The sequence below is a fragment of the Acinonyx jubatus genome, chromosome C2, assembly GCF_027475565.1.
Source record: "Acinonyx jubatus isolate Ajub_Pintada_27869175 chromosome C2, VMU_Ajub_asm_v1.0, whole genome shotgun sequence".
In the NCBI taxonomy this organism is placed as follows: domain Eukaryota; kingdom Metazoa; phylum Chordata; class Mammalia; order Carnivora; family Felidae; genus Acinonyx; species Acinonyx jubatus.
The window spans coordinates 66,988,654-67,010,114 of NC_069384.1; the positions used below are offsets into that span (position 1 = coordinate 66,988,654).

General features: G+C 39.7%; 1 protein-coding gene across 1 annotated transcript in view; it reads right to left on the bottom strand.

Moving 5' to 3' along the window:
• Positions 1-1,045: 1,045 nt before the first annotated feature.
• PARP9 (poly(ADP-ribose) polymerase family member 9) overlaps positions 1,046-21,461 on the bottom strand; it is a 36,800-nt gene continuing 16,384 nt past the window's right edge. Inside the window, 5 exon segments of the mRNA XM_053220942.1 lie at positions 1,046-2,908; positions 9,465-9,639; positions 10,256-10,392; positions 14,484-14,864; positions 18,808-18,868. Of these exon segments, the coding sequence (XP_053076917.1) occupies positions 2,529-2,908; positions 9,465-9,639; positions 10,256-10,392; positions 14,484-14,864; positions 18,808-18,868 (1,134 nt within the window). The 3' untranslated portion in view covers positions 1,046-2,528.

Sequence of the window (21,461 nt, forward strand, 5' to 3'; positions counted from 1 at the left end):
AAAAAGTCTCTTCAACAAATGGTGGTTGGAAAACTGGATAACTACGTGCAAAAGAATAAAACCAAACCACTTTCTTACACCATACACAAAAATAAACTCAAAATGGATTACAGATGTGAATATGAGGCCTGAGACCATAAAAATCCTAGAAGAGCACAGGCAGTACTTTCTCTGGCATTAGCCATAGCAATTTTCTAGATATGTCTCCTCAGGCAAGGGAAATAAAAGCAAAAATAAACTATTGGGCTATATCAAAATAAAGCTTCTAAGGAGCTAAGATGGTGGGGCATAGTAGGGGGGCCCTACACTCCTCTCATCCCTAGAGCACAATTAGATAACTATCAAATCATTCTGAATCCCATAAAATCGACCTGAATACTGACAGAGCAAAGTACACAACTAGAGGGAGAGAAAAGGCCACATTAGGGAAGGTAGATAGTGTGGAGACATGGTTTAGGGGAAAAACAAAATAAAAAGCTTCTGCACAGCAAAGGTAACAAAACTAAAAGGCAACCTACAAAATGAGGAAAGATATTTGCAAATGACATACCTGATAAAGACTCAGTATCCAAAATATATAAACCAACACCCAAAAAACAAATAATCAAATTGAAAAATGGGAAAAAGACATGAACAGACATTTCTCCAAAGAAGACATTCAGATGGCCAACAGACACATGAAAAGATGCTCAACATCACTCATCAGGGAAATGAAAATCAAAACCACAATGAGATATCACTTCACATCTGTTAGAGTAGCGAAAATAAAAAAACACAAGAAACAATTAACTGGAATTTAAAAACTTCTTTAAAAATTAAAACACACACACACACACACACACACACACACACACACACACACACACACGAAACAACAAATGTTGGCAAGTATGTGGGGAAAAAGTTACCCTCATGCCCTGTTGGTGGTAATGCAAACTGGTGCACCCACTGTGGAAGACAGTATGGAGATTCCTCAAAAAATTAAAAATAGAATTACCATATGATCCAGTAATTCCACTATTCCCAAAGAATACAAAAACACTAATTTGAAAAGATATATGCACCCCTATGTTTATTGCAGCATTATTTCAGTAGCCAAATTATGAAAGCAGCCCATTGATAGATGCATCAATAAAGAAGATACGGTATAGATATACCCAATGGAATATTATTCATCCCCCCCCCAAAATAATAAAATCTTGCCATTTGCAACAACATGAATGGAGCTAGAGGATATAACGCTAAGTGAAATAAGCCAGGGAGAGAAAGACAAATACCATATGATTTCGCGGATATGTGGAATTTAAGAAACAAAACAAAGAAAAAAAAAGAAACCAAGAAATATACTCTTAACTATAGAGAACAAACATTGTTACCAGTGGGGTTGGTGAAATAGGTGAAGGGGATTTAAAAAAAGAGGAAGAATGCTGGTTACAGTAAGAGGAGGAAGAAGTGTTCTGTGTAAGGATATGAGGGTGAGGAAATTTTGGAAGCATAGGGAAATACAGATTTCAGAATAGGCAAGAGATAAATGGTGAGATTAGCTGGCCTTTACCTTACAGAACTCTGAAGTCAAATTTGGGCAAAGTCACAGTGGATTCAGCCTTGATAAGAGCTTTTCTCTCTGCATAAAGTATTCTTCCATCTCTGCTCCTGATTTGCTACATCCCTCTTTCACCTACCTCTTACAAATACTTCAGGTTTCGTCTTGAGTTTCACTTTCTTTAGAAGGCCTTCCTCCCAACCCCTGATTAATTTATTCCTCTCCCTCTTAAATTTTTCCAAAGAATCTGTAAATCCTCTTTTATTATACTCAATCATATAGCTGCATTTCTGATTATTCAGGCTGCCAGCTGCCTGAAGATATTTGTCTTGTCTTGCATCATGTCCCCAGTATCCAGAAAAATGAAACACCTCTGATGATCAAGAAATATTTGGTGAATTAATCATTTGGCCTCATGATGCTTGAATGGCATTGCTTGATATGGCTGAATCCAAATATGATATCAGTAGAATATCAGCTTTTTGATGTCCTTCCACTTTGAATAATGTCATTTTACATATAACTTTTCAAAGCCAGTTACTCAGACAAAGGTGATTTATTTTGATATCTAAAACACTATATAAGATTATCTGGAAAATGCAAAAGCATCCTGCTATTACACTATCCATTTTAGAAACTAAAAAGGCTTGGATTGTATGCTAGAAAAATCCCTTCATTACATGTAAAACATTTTTGCGGTTACCTATAGTAAAAAAGGTGAAAGGACAACTTGAAGGAGAGGGAATGGTCCTGAGAGTGTTTTAGTTGGGATCTATCCACCTCAATCCCAAGAGATGAAGACAAAGATGAAAGAACTAAGATGTGAGGGTGTGGTGGGTCCCTTGAATAACACAATCAGTCCACATGGACAACCCATTTGACATATTCAAGCCACTCTGACTTACTGATGGTCATTATTTGGATAGTTCCTCCAAAGTAAGGACATGCCAGTTGTCAAAATGATGTGGAGGTTAATCAACAGAGGTTAATCAACAGAGCTACCACTTGAGAATCTTTCCCAAGGCTGCTGTGAAGATAGCATCATTGGTCCTGCTGAGTCATTCTGTGGTTGTACATGATCCTGGGTGCAAGTCCACAAATATCGAGGCATAGCCTGTGTGCCACTAAAAATAACAAAGGTTTCAGGGTTGGAGACATTGTCAACCACGCTGTCATGGCTATCTATGTCTCCAGGACTCAACGGTGGGGGGAAAATATTTAAATGATGACCCTGACAGAAGGAGCCTGTGAGTACTTCAGCTTCAAACACATAGATCAGTTCATCTGTGGCAGATGTATTCTTGACTTGGTATGCTAGGTTTTTCAGATTCTTGGTGAAGTATATACCAACTCCATATTTTGGGTCTGATAAAAGAAAAAAAAAAAGATCATTATGATCTGTTGAATCATATTGCCTATTTGGGTACTAACATGTATACTCCCTCTAGTCCTATTACATTTTCTAGTAGCCACATAAAAAGGTAAAAAGAAACAGGTAAAACTAATGTAATTATTTTTATTTAATCTGTTATATTCAGTATGGTATCATTTCAACATGTAATCAATATAAAAATTATTAAGGAGATATTTTATATTCTTTTCTTGGGTAGTGGTCTTTAAAATCAGTATATATTGGGGTGCCTAGGTGGCTCAGTTGGTTAAGCGTTTGACTTCGGCTCAGGTCTTGATCTCATGGTTCATGAGTTCGAGCCCCAAGTCAGGCTCTGTGCTGACAGTTCAGAGCCTGGAGCCTGGAGCTTGCTTCATATTTTTTCTGTGTCTCCCTCTCTCTCTACCCCTACACACCCCCAACTCAAAAAAAAAAAAAAATTAAAAAAATTAAAAATAAATAAATAAATAAAATCAAGCGTAATTAATTTACACTTAGAGCATGTCTCAATTCAGATTAACCACATTTTAAGTGCACCATAGCCACATGTGGCTAGTGCAACCATTTGGACAATGCAGCTCTAGGGCTTAAAAAAATGACTAAGACATGATCCCCGGTCTCAACAATTCACAAAGGGAACTCCCCACATGTAAACACAATTTTATGTGGAGAGCAAATATTTTGAGATAAAAATCAAAGATTTATTTCCTGGGAGTTTCTTCTTGCTCTTGATTCCTCCACCCATTGAGTTCTTCCTACTTATTACTCAGGGAAAAAAGGATAGAGCTTAGAATAAGGTCAGTTGTGTGTGTGTGTGTGTGTGTGTGTGTGTGTGTGTGTGTGTGTGTGTATGTGTATGTGTGTGTGTGTGTATAATTATACCCTATGTAATTAATTTTAATCAAAGCAGAGACTGTGGTCTTGAAAGTTAGGTTTTATGAGAGAGAAAAGGGTTTTTTGAACCAAAAATCTAAAAACCTAAAGAATTCAGGGTAGGGGCGCCTGGGTGGCGCAGTCGGTTAAGCGTCCGACTTCAGCCAGGTCACGATCTCTCGGTCCGTGAGTTCGAGCCCCGCGTCAGGCTCTGGGCTGATGGCTCGGAGCCTGGAGCCTGTTTCCGATTCTGTGTCTCCCTCTCTCTCTGCCCCTCCCCCGTTCATGCTCTGTCTCTCTCTGTCCCAAAAATAAATAAAAAACGTTGAAAAAAAAATTTAAAAAAAAGAATTCAGGGCGCCTGGGTGGCTCAGTCAGTTAAGCATCCGACTCTGTTTTGGCTCAGGTCATGATTTCACGGTTTCGGGAGTTTGAGCCCTGCATCAGGCTCTGTGCTAGCAGTGTGGAGCCCACTTGGATTTTCTCTTTTTCCCTCTCTCTCTGCCCCTCCCTCACTCATGCTCTCTCTGTCTCTCTCAAAATAAATAAATAAACTTTAAAAATAAATAAAAATTAATAAAAACCTAAAGAATTCATAGCATGGTGTTTATACCATATGTAACAGAGGAGAGAAGGATGAAAGATATTCTCAGAATAATTTTCTCACTTCAAAATAAATAAAAATTCTTCATTTCACCTGGTAGGAAGAGAAGAACCAGAGAGGACATGACTAGAACTCTTGGGGATTCTGAGAAGGGGCTCACTTCACTGCTCCATTCCCTCAAAAGAGCCCTGGGAGTCGAGATGGGGCAGAACAACAAGAATCTCGGAAAAACAGGGAGGGGGACTTCTAAAGTAGAAGGAACCATTGCCTGACTCTACTGGGTACAGCCCCCTCCTCCAGTCTGGCATCTAAGTGAAAAGTAGCAATGGCTGGGGAAGATGTCCAGAACAGCTGAGGACTGCTATATAAGACCTTGCACTTCAGCTTGGAGGATGTGCACACTCAAAAATTTCCTGTGCCCTAGGACAGGCACAGACACTGGCTTGGAAAGGAATTCCCTCAGCATGAAAAACAGAGTGCCCTGTGGAGACACTAAGAGCAAAGGGCACCATGAATTTAAGCACTGGAGGGTGCTAATGACTGATGCCCAGGATGGCTTATCTAGCAGAGGACATTGGGAGGCAGAGAACAGATAGATGCAGACCATGCACCAAACCACCTTCCTCACAAATGCCTGTCCCATAATCTAAAGCACTCTCAGAAGAGAAGAAGGGGAACACCTTGCAGGAACTGAGTTTAAACCCCAAAGGGACTAAGAAAACTCTGAAAATGACTGAGTTCATCTTGAACCATCAAGAGTTTTCCTCATCTGCAGACATAGGAGCTTGAGATATAGGTAAAGTTCCATTTTACAGCAATAAAGAAGACAAGACTCACACCCAGGTTTTGTGGAACTGTAAATTTTGATACTTATTGGAGTTACAGATGTGGTAACAAAGGAATATCAGAAGTGCAGGAGGACAGAAGAGGAAGCAGGTTCCTGGGCCTGCAGGAGTTAGGGAAGGTGTCAACCAGGACATGCCATTTGAGCTATGTCTGGAAGAAAGAATGGGACTTTGCAGGCTAAAAAAGGATGAGAGAGGAAGGCATTCCACATGCAAAGGCATAAAGGCAGGAAATCTCCAGCACATTTAGGAAACTCTTAAGCAGTTCATGGCTGAAGTGTTGAGGAACATAGTGACAAGGTGGGTGAATAATGTGGGGCAAGGGCCTTATGTGCTTTGCTAAGGGGTTTGGGGTTTTACCTTGTAGGCGACTAGAGAAATAGATATTAAACAAGCATGTATTTTGATGAGCTCTGGTACTTGTTTAAAAAACATTGCTATTGGTTTAACCCTTCTAGAAAAAATCTTTTAAACCTTAAACAATGGAGATTGATTATGAAAACACTTAGGCACGCTCATCAAAATGGAGGTATCATTTCTTTAAAAGTTTGGTCTTTATGCTCTTTAACTGAGATGGCTTTATAGCCTTTACAGTCTGACTCAGAACAAAATATAAGTTCACCTAAATTAAAAACTCATCAAGAAGGAGATGAGTCGGATTTTACATCTGATAGTTTTAAGGATGAATCTTCTTCTGAAGAAATCAAGGCTATAGCGCCTGAGGAAGATACTTCACCAGAATGGCCTCTACCGCCACTCACAAATGATAACTTGGAGGCTACTGCCCCTCCTTACAATAAAGTATACCCCCCTCTTTTACCTGAAAAATTACCACTCATGTTAAATGAAAGACTGCCTATCCAGTCACTTCCAATCCTTTTTCTAATGACCAGCCTCATTCCGACTCGAGTATGAGGACCTTCACTTAACTGCACTTTGTTTGCAGGCTCATCTTTTGCAACTCCGGCCATACTCCCTGCAACACGTGTATTTTTTTAGGATGATAATTCTGGTAGCAGAGTAAAGGGTAGGTTGGATAGGGTTGGTTTTGAGGCAAGGAAAGGACCTGATGATTGTCCAGGCCCAGGGGAAGAACAACAAAGGCAGTAGGAATAGAAAGGTGAGACTGGGCTGCAAAGGTCACCGAGAGAGAACCAGTAGGGCTGTGTGACTGCCTGGACATAAGAATGAGAGGAAGGAAGGAGTGGAAGATGGTAGAGTTTCCAGCTTAGGAGACCCAGTAGATAGATGGTGATGGTATTAGTCAGGTTAGGGAGTACTGGGGGGGAGGGGGGAAGCATATTTCTCAGGGTAAACTATGGCCAAGAAAAGAGTTCAGTCTGAGGTGGCTCTGGAACATCTAGGCAGAAATGTTCAAAAGACAGTCAGAAATATGGACCTGCGGGTCAGGGGAGAGGTAGGGGGTCAGAGTCACAAATTCATAAGTCATCCATAGAGGTAGGAGTTTGAAGCCATAGGAATGGGTGCAATCACGCAGGGTGACACTGTAGGGTTACAAAAGAGAAGGATTCCTTTTGAACTCCAGAAAACACGAACATTTAAAGAATGGGCAACAGATGGGCTCACTAGATTATAAATTTTAAGGGTAGGAACTCTGTGTGTTCTGTTTACTGTGGTATTCCTCTCACCTAGCACAGGGCCTGACTTACAGAACGTGTTCAAGAAACACTTGTGGAATGAATGAATGAACCCAATAAAAAAAATTGCAAACATGTATTCTCCTTCTTGCTACATTCAGCCAAGCCCTACAAGCAAGAGATGAACTGGCTGGAATACAAGGCAATATAGAAAATATATACATACAACTTCATTAATAGAAGCCCCTGTGCCTATAGGTGGCCATCTGAATTGACCAAGAGTCCCATAATTTGGAACCTTGCAGGGTAAAAAAGACTTTGTAGTCCAAATGAAAACTAGGTTAGGGGCACCTGGATGGCTTAGTCAGTTAAGCATCTCACTCTTGATTTCGGCTCAGGTCATGACCTCACGGTTCGTGAGATCAAGCCCCACATCAGACTCTGTGCTAACAATGCAGAGCCTGCTTGGGATTCTCTTTCTCCCTCTCTCTTTGCCCCTTCCTCTGCCCATGCTCGCTCTCTCTCTCTGTCTCAGAATATACATTAAAAAAAAAAAAAAAACTAGGTTTAAAAAAGAGTTGCAAAACAACTTTGGGGTAATAAAATATCTCCTGTGTTTCTCAAGCACCTTTGGTGAAGCATGCTCCCCACAGACATGTTGGTACAGTCACATTATGGGCATAATGACTCTAATCATCTGAACTGCCTCAGGCAGTGGGTGTTAACCTAGGGATATGGACAGATCACAGAGGCCAGTAGGTAAAAGACCAGAGTCTTAAGGCTTAAAGACTAGATGGAGACAAGACCTTTAGCTGGGTTATAAAGACACAAACTTGACCAGAAGCAAACAGCTTTCCTGCCTGCTGAGGTTTTAAAGGAACTGTATTGCTGAAGAAACTGCAAGCCTGGCTACAGTAGCCTGAGAGCATTCTAGTCCCTGAGGCAATCCACGGACCCCTGATAGGCAGAGGGCCTAGAAATGACCAAGGGTGGCAACACATAAGGAAGATTCTTCCCAGAGTGGAAAACAAGGGTCTTACCACTCCCAGAATAGAGAATACTCTCTATGCCTATCCAGCAGCATGATTAGTGGTATGGACCAGTGACTTTCCTTCTACCGTTTAGAAATGGGAGGGGTTTTATTTTTAAGTTTATTTATTTTGTTAGAGAGAGAGAGAGGCAAAGAGAGAGGAGAGAGAGAATCCCAAGCAGGCTCCACACTGTCAGTGCAGAGCCTGATGCGGGGATCGAACTCACGATGTGAGATCATGACCTGAGCTGAAATCAAGAGTTAATGCTTAACTGACTGGGTCACCCAGACACCCCTAGAAATTGGAGTTTTTATTGCAATTTTCCTGCTCCTTCTCCTCTCATTATATAACAAGTGGGTTAGGGCAATTACTTTGCTTTTAAGCTTTAAGAGAGGACTTTCTGGATTTGAAGCTGATGATGAGACAAGATGAGATTTGGAAGCTGTTTTCCTTGGGAGGTGGTGTATGTGTCTTTTAGGGAAAAAGACATGTACAGATGTCAGGCAGGCAATTAGCAGTGTCTGCCACAGGATTGAAAAGAAGGCACTACTGGATTTGAAAAATAGGACAGTGATGCCCTTAGAATAGTTTAGGTAAGGGTAGGGAGGGGGAGTGCAGAGAAGGCCAGTTACAATGGGTTTAGGAGCAAATGGATGTTGTGAATTTTTAAGACTTTGCCAATATCACTTTTCTAGTTATAATCAAAGACTTCTTGGTGGGGATTCACTTGTGAGTTTTTACCCCCAGGAATTTTCCATGTCCAATTTTTACTCCAGGTATTGCTTATGTTCTCTCTGGGGCAAAGAGAAGATGATTTCTAGACCCTTTGCTTTCTAGAAATCAAGAGTTGGAGTTAGCTTCACAGCAAGGGTCATGCTATATATTTTGAAAGATAAAGATCAAGAACATAGTCAATAAATCAGGCAAAATCAAGCCTCATCGTTAGGTATCCATCACGATCATCACTAAACTTCTTAGGCTCCTTTGAAGACATCTGAAGGGGATAAAACAGCAGTTAAGTATGCAATATTTTCGTACAACTGAAAAGAGACATGAGAGCTACACATAGAAGCCCCATAGCTGAAAAGGATCTTAAGATGTTATTTACTTCCCCTGCCAGATATCTAATTCATTCACTAGCAGCCTACAGGAAATGAAGAGGATGGAAGAGAAAAGAGCAACTTCATGAAGTTCAGGAAAGTGCTCTTTTGATTAAGGGATGAGGTTTGGTAATGTTGATAATAATTTTGTGGAAATAAGCCAAAAAAAAAAAAAAAGAGAGAGAGAGAGAAGAGCTTCAGGGTGCTCTCTGCAGATAAAACACATGACCACAGAAAAGAGAAAAACAGTGAACTGTAGTCTCACCGTTCACTTTCGTCAACATTAAACCCATCAGCAATAAAAAATATGAAGGAAAAATAAAAAATATGACCCTTTCCAAATGACTTTACCACAAAATCCCAATTACAAGCGATCCCCTCACCACAGCAACAAATACTATTAGTGGTGAGTCATCTGCTGATGTCTGCTTACCAGTTCCCACATATAGAGCCCCCCAGTGATGAGGGGCTAATACCTACCACAGGGCATCGAGTACATTCTTTGAAAGCCAACTCTGCATACTGCTTCACAGAACTGGTAAGGAACTTGCTGAAACAACCTGTGGCTCACAGGATCCCTATGTATTCTTTCTTCCACCATTTTCTTCTTTCTTTGGAAGACAGCCATGAGAAACACATTGTCAATTTCCTCCACCTATGACCCAAGGATATGAAAAACTGAAAACACTGAAAAAAAAGGGTGAGAACCTGTATTTCAAGTGCCTGATACTCCACTTCAAAGATAATGGTTCTTACGTGCATATTACTTTGCAAGCAATTTACTTTTTATATAAAGTTTTTAAAGCGTCTCTCCGAGCCCCAACCCTCTCCTACTTTGACTTCTGTCTCTTCAAAACTCCCTGTCCCTTCTTTGATAAATCCATTTAATAAAAATTCACTGAGCACTCACTATGTGCCAAGAAGTGGTAACGAATTGGTCAACAATGTATACACATTCTTGGCCTTCTTAAGAGCCCACAGTTTAATGAGAAGTAAAAATAGGTAAACAATTATAATACAGTATGGTATATGCTATTCCATTTCTTTCACTTTGCTTCAAGATAAGCAGATAACTTTCCCCCAAATCTTCATCGGTGCTTCTGTATATCCTGACATCATTTCTACCTCCTGGTGCCCATCCCTGCCCCACTTTCAGTCTTAATCCCAGGGTTCCAGGTCAATGAGCAGCTGGCTTAGAGTCATCAGCAGGTGAATTCTTCTTTTGGTTATAGACCCACGACAGGTCAAACCCTTCCCTTAATTAAGTATACCTTTATAACCTGCAAACCACAGCTTTCAAACTGTTTCTTCTGATTCTGAATTTCCTCAGTTGAAAGCTTTAGGCATTTCAGAAATGTATTCCTTTTCATTTCATCCTGGTTTTTTGGTTGCCAATCAGTCCATTGTCCTAAAAACGAGTAACACAAAACTTGGTCTCAATACTCTGTGAGATGAAAAAGGTTTGTAAAGAAATGCAATGAAACAAATTATAGATGTTTAAAGGAATAGATTAGCCAGTTTACACTGTATGCCTTACATGTTTAGGCATGCAAGGAGAGTATCATATAATGAGAAGTCATAGGATAAGAGAGGGGCTAATAAATTTGTCCTCACACGATTTGGATTATGAGGCTGAGGGGGTGAGAGAAAAAAGAGCATTAGTATATACTTCCCCCATCAATGTTGTAATGATGATATAGAATTGTGTTGCCAATAGGTAATGTTTATATTTCTAGCCAGGATGCTCATCAACAAAAAGATACAGGCATAACAAAACATTAAGGAATGACGAAAAACAGTATGACATTTACATAAAACTTCAAGATTCTCAAAAAGATTTCATATCTCAACCTCATTTGAGCATTTCACACCACCACTGAAATAATTATAATTAACACACTTTTACAACGAAGGAAATTGAAACCCAGAGAAGTAAGTGACTTGCCCGATATCACATACCTAATAGGTACATACCCAGGAGTATAAACCTGGCTTTCATCAGTGCTTTCTGTAAGTGGCAAGGCAGAATATTTGTATCACTCATATACCACCCAACCACAAAGAGCAAAATTTGGAGATTCAGAGTCTATGGTGTCCTGTCTTTCCTCCCTTCCTTCCTTTTTTCCTTTTTTTCTTCCTTTGTTCCTTCTCCCTTAACTTTCCTTCCTTCCTTCCTTTTTAAATTCAAGGGACAACCTGTTATTGCCCAGCAACTCCTTATTGGACAAAATACACAGGTGGACAAATGGACCCCACCACCACTACCAAAAAGACTTCTTTTCTTTCAGTTTATTTTCAGTTTGACGTAAACCCAAGTATACAAAAATGACAAAATTCCCAGCACATATTTAATTGAGTGGTCTCACTTTAACCATAAAAAAGCAGATAATAAATCCTAAGAAAGTCACTAGAGGGGCCAAGTTGTAAATCTGGAAAGCAGGAAGGACAAAATTTCATAGCAGAGAAACTCCAAACCCAGGAAGTTTCTAAGGAAGAGACTGTAAATTAAATCTCAAGAGCAATAGCTGACATTAATAAAGTATAGTAATAGAATTCAGTTCACTTGAGTTCAGCAACTCATTTACTGAGCTCCTATTATATGCCTGGCCCTGGGTTGGGCACCGAAGAAGCACTCACCAGGAAGGATTTAAAAAGCAGCATAAAAGAGGAAATCCCTAACTTCTATTATTTAAATTGTATTGTTCTGATCGATAGTTGATGTTTCTTGTAGTAATAACTCATTGAAAATGTATCATTTTGTTAATGAAGGTCTTAATCTGATTAAGAGAGGGTGAGTCTGTAGGAAACTCTGAAACACTGCTGTGGAATACTATGCTTAGTCATCACCTATCAAAAATACCACCTTGCACCAGAACATGGGACTCACATGACTAAATTGCCAACTGCTGGCAGAGTGGATCAACCTTATGAATGCAGTTAGTTTAAAGTAATGCCACAAGTTTTATAGGCCAGTGTTTTTTTTTGCCTCTTGTTCTCTTGGAAAGTATCAGAGTCAATTTAAATATCCACAGTCATTACAATTCAAACTAAGTAGAAATTAAAATCTTTGGTCTTATCCTTGTGTATTATTTTTGTGCATGTTCTTTGACACTGGTTTTTCTGGGGAATGTGGATAAAACACTTATTGTATACTCCCACTCACTTTGACCACATCTGCCTGAATTATTTTTACAAACACAAGTGAAAATAAGGTGCCCTTTAAAATTTCACATATGAATTTTTGTACCAACCCATCAACATCACAGTGATCTTTCTACAATACAAGTCTGACCTTATCTTTGCTTAAAATCCTTCAAGGCTCCCCATTTGTTCAAGAAAAACTCTGAACTCTTCCATGTGATTTATAAAGTCTTTCATAATCTAGACCCTGCTATGGTCTGATTACTTGAAAAGTTTCTTTACCTTACTAATTTCTACTTATTCTTTTTTTTTTTTTTTTTTTTTTTTTTTTTTTTTAGAGAGAAAGAGAGAGAGAGAGACAGCAAGCAGAGAAGGGGCAGAGGGAGAAGAGAGAAAAATCTCAAGCACACTCCACGTCTAGTGCAGAGCCCAAAGCAGGGCTTGAACTCACGACCATGAGATCTTGGCCTGAGCCGAAATCAAGAGCAGCACACTCAATTGACCAAGACACCCAGGAACCTCTCTACTTATTCTTCATTCTCCATTTATGACACCTTCTCTGAGAAGCCTTCCCTTGACCTCCCAAGTCTGGGTTAAGTGCCTAAATTGGTATCCTGAGACCAATTTCAAAGTCTCTGTGTGTAGGAGGGTTTCCCATATGTACAACCAAGCAATTCTGCTATTGTCTATCCAAAGATAGCATCAGATTCCACAGGTTAGGGGTTCAGTCCTACAAGACTGCTCTTCAACACACACATACCTCAGACACCAGTCAAAAGCCAGGTTGTCACCTGTGCTTCTGGCTGACTAGCTACAAACTGCAGATTCCAATGACCTTCTCTGTGGATTTCAGGCACTATTTGCAAGTCCAGGTTGTTACCTGTACTTTTGACCAGCTGGTCAAAACATCTCCTCCTCAGGTTCAATCAATTTGCTAGAGCAGCTCACAGAACTCAGAGGAACATTTTACGTACTAGATTACTGGTTTATTATACAGGGATATTATTCAGGAATAGCCAGACAGAAAAGATGCATAAGGCAAGGAAATGGGGGCAGGGTGCAGAGCTTCCATGCTCTCTCCTAGCAAGCCATTCTCCCTACATGCAACTTTTATATGCACTAAAACTCTCCACGTGCTCGCTGACCTGGCAGTTCTCTGAACCTGTCCTTCTGGGTTTTTACTGAGGTCCATACATAGTCGTGGCTGATTAAATCATTGGTCAATGGCAACTGATTCAACCTCCAGCCCCCTCCCTGGAGGTTGGGTGGGGGAACACTGAAAGTTCCAATCCTCCAACCACAGGGTTTGGTGTCCTAGTGACCAGTCCCCGTTCTTAGGGGCTTTCCAGAGTCACCTCTTTAACATAACAAAAGACATCTTTATCACTCTCAACACTTAGGAAATCCAAGGGCTTTGAGAGTTGTAAGCCAGAAATGTTGACGAAGACCAAATGTATATGACCACATATTTTGGTCATCTGAATGACCAAACATATCTTATAAATCGCAATATCACAGTGCCTCTCCGAGGTGCTCCCAGAGCACTTTCACCCTCCTCTTTCATAACTAACCTGCTTGCTTCTCAGTATCCTTACTTGGATTTTGAGTGGAAACAACGTCCATCTTATCACTGTATCCCCAGCACCCAGCACAATGCTTGGCACATACCATAGACACAATATACATTAATCAAATAAATAAATGAAATAAGTCTCTGTTTCTCAAGGTGGCATTTTCAATGGTATAATTTCTTAGCTCTAGGGCTATGTTAAAAGGATATCTCTGAACCCAAATTCCCAGTCATCATGATGAATTTTGCCCCGCTGCATGGGAGATACTTGAGTGTACTTCACAGTAAGAATGAATAATTTGCTTTGGTGAGAGAGCTCAAAGTAATTTTAGGGTTCCTAATGCTGCTAGCAACAAATACATAAATGCAATAGAACTCAAAGAAATTAATTAATCAAGTGTAATGTGTCTGTCTAAATTTGAACATTCCATTTGTAGAATTAAGGATGTACTTTTTTCCCCAGAGCCTGGGCTTATGTTATCCTAGGCTTTTAACTGCTAGGCATTTAACTGCTTCTTAGGCAATCCATTTCATCATAAGTAAATCCAATCACTCACGTACGTGTGTGTGTGTGTGTGTGTGTGTGTGTGTGTTGATTTTCTAATTAACCTTGTTGGTAGAAAGAGAGCCAAAAAACAGTTATAAAAGTTTATGGCTTAACACAGAACCAGCATGGTTTGTTCTCTCTCCCATGCTATATCTTACCCACATATATACAGGTGCACTCACACCCATAAGAAGGAACAGTTGGGAGAGCCGACTTTTCAACTCAATTGGAAGTTACTCACCTGACAAGCTCCAAAGGGCTAGCTCCTTTTTTCTTGCCATTTCCTCTTGAACTTCACACAGCATATGTTCAATGTTCATAACCACCTCAACGAGGCTAGCCTGGGCTCCTTTAATCTCTAAAATTACCTTTTCCAGACTGATAATCTCTGAGATAGAGACCCTTAAATTATTCTGAAGCTGAGTCAAAATGTCATGTTCCCTTTTTCCAAGGTAGAGTATATGATAATTCTCAATGATGTGGTGGTCCTGGAGGGTCAGTATCCTTCGGATCCACGCTTGGGCCTCCTTCATCTTTTCCATGTTGCGTCCCATCAGGCTGATGGCAGGAGATTTACTTTTGAGCCCATTTTCTCTTTTCTCCTCTCTGGTCAACTGGGGGACTGAAAAGACTATCATGAACAACCACAGAAGGCAGGTGGGCCTTAAACCGGAGCAGAACAAAACACCAGTGCCAATATTTGCCCCGAGGATATCGTGACCACTGCCAGCAGCAGCAACTTCAATTAAGTGCCTAGCTCTGAGAGCTGTGTTGGATACAAAGGAAATCTAAATGTGTGGTTTACAGTCTCCTTGAGAACGGTGGAGCCTGTAAGGGGTTGGCTCTCTCATGTCTTGCTGCTGCTCTGTTGCATTTGTCAATTCACAGGTGAGTTCACCTTGATATCACCCTGGATGTTAACCAACTATCATAGACATACATGCAGTTTGGATTCCATATCACCGCAATAAAATGAATACTGCAATAAAGTGAGTCGAATGAATTTTTTGGTTTCCCAGTGCAGAAAAAAGTTATGTTTACACTATACTTTAGTGTATTAAGTGTGCATTATGTCTATAAACCAATGTAAATACCTTAATTAAAAAATACTTTGTTGCTAAAAAATGCTAACCATCATCTGAGCTTCCAGTGAGTCATAATCACTGATCACAGATGACCATAACAAACATAATAATAGTGAAAAAGTTTGAAATACTGTGGGAATCACCAAAATGTCATATAGAGACACAAAGTGAGCAAATGCTGTTGGAAAAATGGCACCAACTGACTTGCCCGATGCAGGGTTACCACAAATCTTCAATTTGTAAAAAAAAAAAAAAAAAAAAAAGCAGTATCTGTGAAGCTCAATAAAATGAGGTGAGCCTTTATTTCCTGCTGACTGGGAGTTTCCTTAACCTCTTGCTACTACCGAGTTTGAAATCAAACATCTCTGAAAGCCATAGAACTTAAAGAGTGAAAATTCTTTTTGAACAATATGAGTATTTCTGATTGTAAAAATAGTACATTTATTTTTGAAATATTAGAAAGTTACCCAAGTATAATGAAAGGAAGAACTACTCATAATTCTACTACCTGGGATTCCTCTTTATATATCACCTGTATGGAAAAGGACATGTTACACCTCCACAGAATCTGGAGCTTAGCACTTCCTATTGCTTGACATGGTATATCCCAGCAGATAAGATAATGGAACTTTATTCCAACCCATGTGGAATAAAGGGGGTATCCATGTGTACCCCTCTCTAAAACCCCCTTCCATAACAAGCAAAGATATATATAAAGAAGAAGAATCTCTTAGATGGATTAGAGTGACCCTGAACCCAAACTGAAAAAAAAAACAAAAAAAACAAAAAAACAACTCAGGGGGCAATGGACTGAGAGGAAATTGATAGGTGAGGCAGTATCTAGAATGCATAAAGAATTCTCTCAAATTATCAAGAAAAAGAAAGAACCTAGTAGCCAGCCAGGCAAAAGATTTCACAAAAAAGGAAACACAAAGGGCCCCTGTATGTGTGAAAAGATGCTCATCTTCACTGGTAATCAGGGATATGAAAAATTACCCACCAGGTTGGCAAAAATTCATAAGCCTGACAATACCAAGTTTGTGGAAGGATATAGAGCAGGGGCTCCTGTATATATTCGTGATGGACGTAAAACTGGAACAACCACTCCTATAATTATATCTTGTAAAGAAATTCTTGCATGTGTGTATCAGGAGATATGTACAAGAAAGTTCACATTCTCATTCTTAACAGCAAAAAACTAGAAATGACTCAATTGCTCTCCAACAATGGAATATTATTATAGCAATAAAAAGGAGTGAACTTCAGCTATTCAGAAGAATCTCAAAAACGTATTTTGAAAGGTAAAAGTAAATTGAGCACTTACCATGTTCTAGGCATTGCTCTAAGTGCTTCACATAAATTATTTTGTTCACTCCTAACAACCCTACGGGATATGGGAGGCTGCTATTAACAGCCCCCTCTTACAAATGAGGAAACTTATTCAGAGTTATTAAGTAACTTGCCCATGGCTATAGGACTAGTAAGTGGTGGTCATGGAGCTAGTAGGTGTGGGCAGTCTGCCTCCCCAGGAGTGATCCCAGGTTAGTAGCAGTAATTAGCTTCTTTTACCCTTACATAACATTTGGGTGGTACCAGGAACTATGAAATAGTACCAAGATAGACCTAGAAGTAAGAGAGGGAGGGTGGCTTTCTTTGAATAAAATAAAATCCAATGTTTTAGACTATAGAAGTGACAAGAGTTCTTAAATTGGAGGCATAGGAGCTTGTCTGTTTGTTTTTAACCCTTGTTCTGCCTGGGAGCTTATATTACTTTTTAGGAGAAAATAGAAGTAATACATGGTGATATTTCATTTATTCATCACTACCAGAAAAAAAAAGAATTGTTCTTCTGGGTAACTACTGGTTCAGATCACTAAGGGATACTCTTCTAGCACCAAAACACATTAGTTATTTATTAGCTAAATTATTTATTTAATTACTTAAATATTTCTAATGAAAACACATTTCCCCGCCTTTCTTGTTTAACTTTTCCTTGTTAACCTGAGACCATCACCATTAACCCATTTTAAATGTCAATAATTGTCCTGTGCTATCATAATTCTTTTATAGTTGCCCTCAAAAATTACTGAAATAACTGGTAACCTCTGGCCCTACTATTCAGGCTAACAACATAGAGACATTTGTATGTTCCTTTTCCATATTATCCTCATCTAAGACTCCTAGCTACCTTTCCTAGACTCAGTGAAGTTCCCCATATATGCACTGCATTTATTTGCTTCTGTGGGTTTTCTTCACCTCGGGTGCCCAACCCCACCAGCTCTTGCCATTGAAAATCTGCCATCCTCAAAGCCTAACTTAGATCCACCTGTCCAAGAAGTCATTCTTGATCCCTTCCGGTCAGAAGGAATCTCTCCCTCCTCTGGGGCACCTGGGTTGTCTGTCCATCCTCTTGCTCATTATTCCATGGCCTTTATTTAATGCTTTGCATTTACAGAACATTTTTCATACATGATCTCCAATTATCCTCACAAAAGTCTGTCATTACCGTTTTACAGATAAATAAGCAGGTTCCTAAGAGGCACAGCCACAGACCACAGCTCTCCAGCACTGCTGGACCACAGCATATCCATAAGCAAACTCTTCTGTTAAAGGGTGTAAGCAAACCATTGTGACCCTACTGGGAAATAGCCTGAGAGTTTCTATTGCTGGTTGAATGTCTAGTGTTTTTAAGATTCATAGAATACTGTAGATTAATACTATTTCTAGAATACTGTAGATGTGTACTATTTCTGAAGTATACATCCTAGCTGTCAGGAGGCAATTCTAACTCCATCAACTCAAACTCCACTAAAGAAAAGGAGTTATGAGACAAAGTTAATCTTTCTCTAACACCAACCAGGGTTAGTTTAGTCCTGTGATCCCCAAACCTAGTTCAGCAGCAAAATTGACTAGGGGGCCATTGAAAAATATACATGCTTGGCCCAGACCCAGAGCTCCTGAATCAGAATCTACACAGTTGGGGCCTATACATATTTTTGTTTGTTTGTTTGTTTGTTTAAAGTTTCTGTTATGATCCCAGTGATTACCCAAGTTTGGGTAGCATCAGCTTAATCCATTTATTACTATTTGGTATTACCTAGATGTGTTTTCTAGAATGACTAATGAGTATCTCCATTTAGATGTAACCCCATTCAGAGCAGAAAGAGTAATTGGCTTCGTCATCTTATGAAGGGCAGAACTTTTTCTTAGGGAAAAAGTATAGACAGCTATCTATGAATGGACGACCCACACTGTGGATTACCCACTGTGGCTTAGCTTCTCTCTATTCATATCATGAGACTGGCCTGAGCAAAAATAGAATCATGATCAGATATAAAGCAGGTTGGTGTCCAAGCAGGAGCATAGTGAAATATATTTGGCTTATTTCTTCTTCTCCCTTCCATTAGTTCAGATGATAAAGAAGAGAATGAATTTCTGGTGGGTAGACTCTACTTCTAAGGCTGTGAATTTCGTACTCACCACTGTAATTATTGAAACCCCGTAGCCTGGACTTACTCTTTGCCATTTCAGCACTGAAAGCCTGTAAGAAGAAAAACAGGAGAGTCATAAGTGGGGCTTTCAGCCATTGTCATCAAAATCCCTCCGTCTACCTGCACATACCACACCTGACCTCATCCACTCTGTCAATCCCCATTCCCACTGCCACAAATCTAAAGCAGCCTTTTGGTAAGTGCTAGAGAATAGCAATTCCAGCCCCAAATTATGCAGTACCACAATCTATTAGAATATCTTGGGGAAACAAGAATAGAAAAACTGGAAAGAAAGCCAAAATCTGGTATATAAAAAAAAAAAGAATGTGTATTCCAAGGCAAAATATAATCATTCATTCCACAAACATTCATGCTCTGCTTCTTGCATGTTAGACACTGAACTAAAGCTGTGGATTTGTCACTCAAGAAGAGAAACATAGGTAAATGTTCTTATAATTAACAAAACATAAATTCATTTAAAAAAGGTATATGCACACACGTTGTCTGTAGACTGAATAGGTGATCAATTCTTGTAAAGTGCTTAAAACTCTACCTGGCACACAGTAAGCATTCAATGTATGTTAGCTCTTGTTGTAATTATTATTACATAATTCTACAGACAAAAATTTGTGTGTGTTGCCACGCAGATCCTTTAACAGAGTGTCTTTTTAAAAAAACTAATCTCTGCAAGGGTTTGGAGCCACTACCCAGTGTCTTCCTTATCTAAAGTTGATTCAGTTGGCAGTAATTACTTCATTGGAACGATGGTAAATAATGAGGTAAAGACTAGATTTGGCTTTGCACCTGAACTTTAACAATGAAGTTTCTTAATCTGTAGGACATTTTCTTCATCAATTGTGTTTGCAGCTGCTATATCCAGAGCAAAAAGCCCTCAGTCGTACCATATTTAGTACCTGGAGAGGTCATGGCAGGGTATTTCTTTTGCATCCCTGTCCAAGGACTTGGAAATAAAACAAATGGGATAGCATTATCTGCTGATAAATATAACATCTGTCATGTGTAAAATGAATAAAAAACATCTCTCTCTAGAAGTCATTTTCAATACCAGGATGTGGGGCACCTGGGTGGCTCAGTTGGTTGAGCGTCTGACTCTCCATATCAGCTCAGGTCATGATCCCGGGATCTTGGGATCAAGCCCCACGTCTAACTCTGCACTAAGCATGGAGCCTGCTTGAGTTTCTCTCCCTTTCTCTCTTTGCCCCTCTCCCCTGCTCTCTCTCTCTCTAAAGTTAAAAAAGAAAAAAAGTAAGGATGTATTACAGGGTTAGAAACAACTAGGCAAGGCTTTTGAACTAAATGTGAAAGAAAATTGTTACTAAGTCAATGTCAATATCATAGAAAGTATGAATAACAAGCAGATGGTCTGCAAGTGGTTTGGAAAAGTGGACCCAGACAGCAGGAATCTGGCAGATTCAGGACTGCAGCAACTGTCCATAGCACCTAACGTGAAGGATGTCAGCAGCATGTCCCTAGAGAAGGTATTCCTTACTCTGAGACATTGTGTCTGGCACAAAGTAGATATGCTATAAATATTTGTTAAATAGCCAAAGGAACGATGATCCATCGACTTTTATAGATACTCTGTTCCATCCAGTAAACCTTATCATCATGAAATACCGGTAGATACGAGTATTTCAGTCAGCTTGGGAGTCATTTACTCACTGTCATTCATGAATTGGAAATTTCTCAAGTGTGTGAATGTAAGTCTCACTTTATTGGAAGTTTGGTATTGGTTGATCTTCTTGAGTCAGGTCAAGTCTAAATGCCTGACAAATCCATTCTCTGGAATGCAGGGACCTTGCCAAAGTAATGCCTCCTATAAGAAACTGTGTAAGTTGCTCTCTGCTCTTTCTGAAAACACACCCCTCATTGAAATGCTTACTTAGGAATAAAATAGGTGCTTATCAGAAGGCCAGAGGTTTCTACATATGTGTATACACAAGTCATATTCCAACATGGTTATAATATTGACGAAAACCTGAAGGAATGATCAATGTTCAGGGTATAATATAAATTACTGTGTTAAGATATTCCTCATTTGAGTCACAAAACTGAAAGATGTATCATCTCTCACGTTATTTTGGTTTTTTTTTAACTTTTTAAATGTTTATTTATTTCCTGAGGGAAAAAGACAGAGTGCAAGCAGGGGAGGGGCAGAGAGAGAGGGAGACACAGAATCTGAAGTAGACTCCAGGCTCTGAGCTGTCAGCACAGAGCCCAATGCGGGGCTCAAACTCACAAACCGCGAGATCATGACCTGAGCGGAAGTTGGTTGCTTAACCGACTGAGCCACCCAGGTGCCCCTCTCTGTGTTTCTGTTTAGTGGTTAAGAACATATAGGCTTTGAGGTGAGACAGACCCAGGATGAAATCTTGGTTTGCCACTTGCCTAGCTGTGTGCCTATTAACCTCTTTGTATGTTTTCCCTTTTGTAAAATGGGGGTGACAATTGTGGCTTCATCACAGGATTGAGGAGAGGATAAAATGAGACAGCTTCTCCTTAGCATAATACCTGACTAATGCAATACATGGCAGCTATTTTTATTATTAATCCTTAGGAGAGCCCTCAATTTGTGGTTGACCTCTCTACTTCATTTGAACCGCCATGCACATTCTTGTTTGT